This window comes from Cyprinodon variegatus, unplaced genomic scaffold (genome assembly GCF_000732505.1).
Source record: "Cyprinodon variegatus isolate N-32 unplaced genomic scaffold, C_variegatus-1.0 Scaffold815, whole genome shotgun sequence".
In the NCBI taxonomy this organism is placed as follows: domain Eukaryota; kingdom Metazoa; phylum Chordata; class Actinopteri; order Cyprinodontiformes; family Cyprinodontidae; genus Cyprinodon; species Cyprinodon variegatus.
Window position 1 is genome coordinate 332,408 of NW_015151268.1, and position 8,238 is coordinate 340,645.

Sequence of the window (8,238 nt, forward strand, 5' to 3'; positions counted from 1 at the left end):
TGTAAACCAAGGAGGTTGCATTTGTAAACTAAGGAGGTTCCAAATGTAAACCAAGGAGGTTGCATTTGTAAACTAAGGAGGTTCCAAATGTAAACCAAGGAGGTTCCATTTGTAAACTAAGGAGGTTCCAAATGTAAACTAAGGAGGTTCCAAATGTAAACCAAGGAGGCTCCATTTGTAAACTAAGGAGGTTCCAAATGTAAACCAAGGAGGTTCCATTTGTAAACTAAGGAGGTTCCAAATGTAAACTAAGGAGGGTCTAACCTAAAAAGAAGATGGTTCTAACTGTAAAAGAAGGTGGTTCTAACCTTAAACGATGGCAGTTCTAACCGTAAAAGAAGGCGGTCCTAACAGTAAACGAAGACAGTTCTAACCGTAAAAGAAGGAAGTTCTAATGACTCAGACTGATCCCACCATCTAAACAAGCTTTCAGTTGAATGTTTTTAATTCCCTCACATTTAACATTTTCACACTCTACAGTCTATATTCGGCTCATGAAAAGGAGGCTTCATGCTGACATACCGGCAGAACAGCAGGAAGGCGGACTTCAGCAGCTTGGTTTTGTCCTCCTGGGCAATGGGTTCTGATCTGCCCGGTGTTTCCATGGCAGAAATCTGGAAATGGAACATAGATAAGAGAAAGAAACCAATTTCAACAGAAAGCACAGATTCACAAGTATGGCTGAAAAACAGAGCTGACATTCCAGAGATGGAGGTGATTTTAACCCAGAAAGCAGACAGAATCTAAACTCTTCTGACGTGGCATTTAACCTAGTAGAATCAGTGTGCTTTAGGTCACTCAGACACATGCAGGTGGTGCCGGGCCGCTTTACCTCGGGCGCTGCAGCCAGCGAGGAGCACAGCGAGTCCTCCATGGTCTCCGGCAGGATGGATGCGCTCTCTCTAGCCACCACTGCTACCAGGCCACTGTTCTGGGAGAAGAAGACTGGCAGGTTGGAGCAGCAGCCTCCTCCACGGATTACATCTCCTGAAGAGACAGGCTCATTGTTTATGAAGTGATAATAAAAACCAACATTTGGCCCAAATGACTGGCTTATTGAGATTCTACTATTAATTCATCATTGAACTTATGGTTTACTAATGAGGCATAGGAGTTATCTAATCTACTGGACTGTATAGATGATAAAATCCCATTTAGTGAAAGAATAATTGACTTGAACGGTTAGTCCTACCTGGGGAGTTGAAGCAGATTTTCTCCTCTGGTAGCGCCGCCCTGCTGGTGCCTGTTGAGCAGGCAGACACCATCTCTCTGTTGTACAGGAGGGCGGTGGTGCCTGGAGGATCAGGCAGCAGAAAGCGTGTGGCCTGCAGGTCTTCCTCACTCTGAGGAAACAGAGAATAGTCAGAAGGAGCCTCCGTCCTCTGGGAGGCAGAAATCTCCTGCCTTCACATCCAAACACACATTTCTGCTTCAGTCCAGATAAACAAAAACTTTATTTAAAGAGAAAACAAATTACAATTCCTGACAAATATTGGCTGTAGGAACTTTATTCCCACTTTCAAGGAACCATAACTTTGCTTTTATTTCAAGATTTATAAAGAAGATTAAACAAAATTAAAACTCATATAAGTTATTTTATGAAATTCACAGCCTTTATTCAATGAAAAACTGTATTTGCTATAATGACTATATATTAATAACCATAGGTTATCAGCAGCCATAGTGGAAGGTCCACTTTAACCTCTGGCACTGGTTCAGTCCACCATTAGGTGTCCAGACTCAAACATTAGATCCAGAACTGTGGCTTTAGGCCTGCAGCAAGGAGGCGGACACTGACCTGAAACGGACAGCTGTACTTGGTCACTTCCACGTTGAAGTGATCAGAGATGGCTTCTCCCGTCTCCTGCATGGTTACCAGGCAGAAATAGGAAAAGCAGGGGGTGTCGGACGGATGCCAGGCTGCAGCCAGAACCACCAGACCCAGTCTGAGAGAAGGCAGAGCAGAGTCTGGGCTCAGAACAGCAGCAACACAGTTCAGCCTCCTGAGATACTGAGTTTATTCACTCATGGAGATCATCGTCAGAGGAAGAGTAGGTGAATGATGGAAATTATAGGTGCAAAGGGAGGCCAGAGATGCAGGAGCATCAGACAGCCAGCAAAGGCAGCGAGTGAAGCTAGCAGGACAGAGCTCTGACTGGATTTCTGAATCAAACAAACAAACCTACTGAACAAGTCAACAGCTTGTTACCCAGTTTGCAAAAGATCATCTTTATCTATTGGACTAACTGGTTTGAACTTCTTTTTCCTTTTAGTGTGAGATGTTAGGAAATATAGTGAAACTATTTACTAAACTCCCATTTTAAACTGTTACATCAAAGAGAATTCAAGTATAATTTACAGTTATAAGTTATAATGAGTGTAGACCTACTTTTAACCTACCTTTTAAAACTACTGAATGAATGAACAGGGTGTACTATTGCATGGTTCTTTGTCCTACTTGATTAGACTTTTTTATGTCAGTAATGTTTTAATGTTTCAGAGAAGTTGGACCACATATACTTGGATGTTCCTCTGAAGTCTAAACCTTCCTTTGAAGACACTTTTCCTATGAACCTACAGCTAAGATCACATTATAATCCACCAACTTCAAACTCGTCCGTCCCCTAAATGAAGCACAGCAGCTGCAGTGTAGCTTCCGTCAGAATGGAAACCCTCGGCTAGAGAGAGAACAAAACAATAAACCTTTCACGAGGGACGAATAGATAACTAAAAGCTCCTATAGTTTCAAGTTTCTTAAAGTCGTAGGGAAGCGGCTGTTACAACTGTTGCATTTCTGAATTCTCCTGAGTGGTGTCCGACTTTACACGAGTGAATAAAGTGAATGTGATTGGTCGATTATCAAGAGGGCGGGATTGTTGTGGTGGAAGGTGCGCAAGCAGGTTTGATTGTGGCCGGTTTGTCTGAAGCATCTTGCTAACCAGTTAGCAACTTAGTGCTAGTAGGTTCCCAATGGGAAATTCCATTGGGACCAAGTAGCACTAAATTGGTGACTTAGAAACGACACTGTCAAGGAATGCTATGGACAGAGGAAACATGCAAGAGGAGGAGAGTTTAGTGTCGGAGGTCGTGGATGAGTCTACTCTGTCTCCTTTCAAAGGACCGCTGACAGAGCTCAGGGTATTAGGTTAAAAGTTCTCTTTTCTGTTGCTCAATAAAAGTCTGATCTTCATTTGAGGCGAGAACATTATACTTTAAAGCATCATTATATGGCTCAGTTACCGATTTAATGCGTAATTTAAAATGTTACGCATTAATGTTCTGATGTTGAGAGGGGCGTGGCTACCAGCCGACCTCCGAAGCTAACAGCAGCCAGGGCTAACGTTAGCCCGTCTGCAGCAGCCCTCTCTGCTCTGCCGGTGATTTTTTTTGTTTTATTTGGCAAAATGTTCATTTGATTTGTGTTCATCTGACTGTGTTCATCATTATTCCCCCAATAAATGAAAAGGTCAGAATTTATTTGTATCTAGAGATTATTAATAACAGGAGGAGAAATGCAGCTCCAGATGAGCAGAGTGTTTGGTGACGTCACAAATACGCTTCTGTTCCAATTCACCCATATTTATACTGCGTGCTCCCGCTCTCCCCAAGTCAATACTTTCCAGAGTTCTTCTTAAGATTCTTCTTAAGAACATACTTGGCGAGAACACAAGTCCGTACTCGTGTTCTCGTGAATTGAGAAACGGCCAACAATTCGCTCTCCAACTATACACCTGTAACAGTCAACACTGCTGTGCGAAGATTCTTATTTCAACCATTGCGTATATTCTCTCTGTATATTGATCCCATAGCATTACTAGTTGACTTAGAGAACAGGAAGGTAAAATCTAACCCATAACTTTTTGGTGAAAGAAATATACAATGTTTGAAAAAAGGAAGATAAACTTGTGGAAAAAGATGCCTTCACCTGCTGTTGGTGTTTGGTTATATTTAACTAGACGGTCAGTTTATGACCATAGATGTAATCATCTTTAGGAAGCTGAAAACACTCACTGGCTCATCTTCAGATCCAGGTAAGCGACGTTGGCTCCCTCCTTCAGCTCCTCATAGTTGCTCTCAGACCCCTGGAGGAAACAATTCAGTCAGTTTTTCTAGAAGTGGAGGCTTTGCTTTAAAGATGCAGCGTCACTGTTACAGTGTAGGAAAGGAGATAAGAGACTTTCTAGGTCAGACCTGTTTCTGTTACCATAACAGCCCCTTTTCCATGGATCCCAACGTTTACTGATCTAGAGTTTATTAATCCAGGGTTCAAAGAGTGAAACAACATGGTGAACCAGGTTTATTGGTGCCATTTCTTCTGCTCTCACAGGCAAAAGACGTGGATGAACCTGCTCCTCTAGTCCAGTAGGCAGTTAAGATTGTTAAGGTATTGCCACCTGTGTCCTCCATTAATTCAGTGTAAATTCTGTCTCCTAGCAACAGTGCCATGGAGGACCACAGAGCTGAAAAAACCTGCAGAGCCTGAACTTTTGCTCTGCTCTGCTGGTTTAAAGGAGCATTTCCTTTACAGCTGACTGACAGAAAATTAGCTTTCCTTTATCTATTATGATGCCTCTATAGCAGGCATGTCCAAAGTCGGTCCTGCAGGACGGCAGTCCTATAGGTTTTCAAGGTGACCACAGCCTAGAATGACCCTCAAACCTCACCACAGACTCTATGCAGGAGTGCAAAGATAAAGCTTTGGTCTCTATCGGGACAAAGTCTGACTTGTGACAATAAAGGAAAACAGTAAATATTAGTCCAATATGTGCAACTAGTGCAGGGAGCTCAGATCTGAGCTGGGAATGAAAACAGACCCAGTGCTGTTCTATCTGCTACAAAGGTAGAAAAAAGAAAGAAAGACTTTTACAAAATAACTTAAGACTTAAAAAAAAAAAAAAAAAAAAGCAATCAAGGTTACTCGGGACATAACCCAGAGAAAATTAAACGACTTCTGATGAATCAGATCAAAACGGTGAGCTTGGTTTCCATTTGCTTCATACTGACCCAGATTGAATCCACGATGCTCTCAGTCAGAGCTCTCCTGGTGTCCCAGCTGAAGACCTGGTGCTCTGCGTTGTCGTCCACCTCCCATTTGCTAACAGTGGAACTGGTCAGAGAGTACAGGCAGCTGGTTCCCTCCACCCACAGCACACTGTGGAGCTGTGGGAACAAAGAGAGTCCTTAAAGACCTGAAAGTTTTAAACACGTTTCTGTAGCTTTCAGCTAAAAAATGCAACATATGAGTTAATCCTTTCTTATTTTCACTTACGCTAGTAAAAAAAAAGACCAACAGCTACTTCCTGCCAAAGTAAACACTGAAGCATGGTGGTGGCAGCACCATGCTGTGGGGTTATCTTTTCTATGTAGATGCATGGTTTGGCAGACGTTCTAATTAGCTTCCATGTTTGTGAATAAAAAGCAGGAGGGTTTTTGTTCACAAATATAGTGACCCCTCTGAGGTTACCATCACAACAAGCCTCCAGTTTTTATAAACATCGTTTTCCTCCAGCTCAATAAAAATGGCCTCACCATGTCGTTAGCTGGAGGGGAGAGGATGCCGAACAGACTGGAAACACGGCGTCCGATCCCAGACAGCATCCCCTGGCCCTGCTGCAGAGCCCGATGCTGCAGCTTCCCTGAAGAGTCCGGAGCCGCCCTCAGCAGCTGGTTCCTCACAGACGATAAGACGAAGCTTCCACCCTGAGAAAGACGGGAAAACCAAGACAGCAGCAGAAGAAACGGACAGGCATCAGCTCCAGGATCAACAGCGGCAGCAGAAAAGGTCCGGATCCCCTCAGACTAGTAGACGATATACTGACTCTGACTGCAACCACAAAGTTACAGAGGTCCCCCAGGTTGACGTCCGACTCGCTGTAGCTGCCCTCATGCGCCAGGCTCGGCCAGAAGCGAGCCGTTCCTTCTGCGGCCACAGCCAGGACGGAGACGGACTGAACGGCGGCCATCTTGAGAGGCGTGGTGGAGGTCAGGGCCACCAGATCGGCTGAGAAGGTGTAGTCACTGCTGGGCAGCTGCAGCTCTTTGCAAACCGACAGCTGCAGGAGGAACAGTCGGACAGTTTGGGTGTTTTCATCAGCCTCTTAACCAGAGGACCTTCTTTACCCGGTAATCAGTCGTTACCTTGGCTACGGCCGTCTGGCAGATCTTCCAGATGATCAGCTTCTCTCCACAAACCATCCAGGCCCAGCCGCTCTCATTCACCTTCACTGAGATCTGTTCATCCGCTTTAAGGTCCAAACAACAGAAGACAATCAGCAACACAGAGGCACCGATCAGCCATTTTCTCCTGACGCTGAGAAAGTTTATGACGTCCTCCGTTTATTAAATCATCAGAACTGAAAATCTGGATTGTTTTGGTGTGAATGAATATGGAGCAGAAAGCCTTCACCTCAGCTGCACCGAAGCAATAAACCAAAGACATCTTAAAAACCGGCTGGTCTGCATCTGGACAGAAAGACCCCCCAGTGCAGGACTGCAAAATGAACCGCTGATCTCCAATGGAGGATTTTACACGGCGCCATCGCCACAAACTCATTTCTATCCGTTATTAAATGGGGTGTTTTAAACGAGTGTCCTTTCTGTGGTCTGTCTGAAAATGTTCTATGTTTTTATGGATGCACAAGACTGAAGACAATTCTTAACCTTTTAATTAGTGTTTTTATTTTTTTGGGACGGTTTTTACAAACGCTGTTTTTATAGGAGGAGTTTAGCAGAATAGGAAAAATAAGCCAAAGGCCCAAATTTTAAATGTTTTAATCAGTGAAGCGTTTATTGTCCAGTAGAGACAGACTGCAGGAAGGAGCTCACCTTGATGCCATGGCTCTGTGCAACATTAAAGACAGAATAAGGCTGGAGTTTCATTTCCACAGAGCCACACAGAACATGGAGGATTTTATTCAACTGCGGGGTTTTAACATTTTATATGCTGCCCTTTATGTAGGAAAACTACATTACAAGCTCCTTATTTAATGATGTTCAGCTGACACTTGTTTTATGTCAATAATTGATTCTGTTGTTCAAATTGCGTAAATAAAGTGCTGTTAAAAGTCAATCATCATCAGATTTGTTTGAATGGTTCATCACCAACTAACAACTGAGAAAATAGAATAGAATTCAACTCTATTCTCATTAAATTACCACAAGTACAAAGCAAAGAAATGTAGTTTGCATCTATCCAGAAGTGCTATAAAGGACGTAAATATTTATTTAAATGTGTACAGAGACTATGTATGCACGAAATATAAATTATATAAAATAATTAAATATGGGAGCTATATACAGATTATACAAGAAAGTTAGGATATGGATTATAAATACAGTACAGACCAAAAGTTTGGACACACCTTCTCATTCAAACAGCTTTCTTTATTTTCATGACTATGAAAGTTGAAGATTTACACTGAAGGCATTAAAACTATGAATTAACTCATGTGGAATTATATGCTTAACAAAACATTTTAAAAAAAGCTGAAAATATGTCTTATATTCTAGGTCCTTCACAAAGTAGCCTCCTTTTGCTTTGATCACTGCTTCTCACACTCTTGGCGTTCTCTTGATGATCTTCCAGCGGTCGTCATCTGAAATGGTTTTCCAACAGTCTTGAAGGAGTTATCAGAGATGCTTAGCCCTTGTTGGTCCTTTTGCGTTCACTCTGTGGTCCAGCTCACTTCAAACCATCTGGATTGGGTTCAGGTCTGGTTATTGTGGAGTCCAGGTCATCTGGAGCAGCATCATCACTCTCCTTCTCGGTCAAATAGCCCTTAAGGCCGATTTAGAGGTCGGAACTAGGTTGTCTACGCGTGTGTCGCCGTGAACACAGAGACATCGCCGCCCCCTCCACAGACGCTCTGTTGCACCTCTCCAAATGTAGGCGACCGCAGAGAGGAGGCCTCTGATTGGTCAAACCTACATCCGCTCTACACTATGCATGTCCTGTTTGGTTCCTTACCGGCTTGTTTTGTTTGTGTGACCGCCATTGTGGAAAACAACACGTGAAGATGGAGCAGCTAGAAGAGTGAGGTGAGAACGCTGGGTCCCTTTTTCCACCTGGATCCCCGCTCCTTTTCACCCTCATGTCCCTCCATTGTCACACAAACTTGCCCCCACTTCCTCATCACCTCGGCCATATCTAGACCCACAGCTTGTCCCTGATTGTCCCTCCTGCGTTGTTGCGTGGAATAACATAGCGCAGACCACGCTTCAATATTGGGCATAAATCAA

The 8,238-nt window shown here is 43.5% G+C and overlaps 1 protein-coding gene across 1 annotated transcript in view; it reads right to left on the minus strand.

Moving 5' to 3' along the window:
• The window catches only part of nup133 (nucleoporin 133kDa), a 26,534-nt gene that overhangs the window by 14,957 nt on the left and 3,339 nt on the right, over nt 1-8,238 (minus strand). The window contains exons 3-11 of the mRNA XM_015396687.1: nt 6,139-6,242; nt 5,820-6,053; nt 5,530-5,700; nt 5,005-5,160; nt 4,012-4,082; nt 1,799-1,946; nt 1,193-1,343; nt 833-987; nt 523-614 (exon numbers count right to left, since the gene is read on the minus strand). Of these exons, the coding sequence (XP_015252173.1) occupies nt 523-614; nt 833-987; nt 1,193-1,343; nt 1,799-1,946; nt 4,012-4,082; nt 5,005-5,160; nt 5,530-5,700; nt 5,820-6,053; nt 6,139-6,242 (1,282 nt within the window). The remainder of the gene's footprint in view (nt 1-522; nt 615-832; nt 988-1,192; nt 1,344-1,798; nt 1,947-4,011; nt 4,083-5,004; nt 5,161-5,529; nt 5,701-5,819; nt 6,054-6,138; nt 6,243-8,238) is intronic.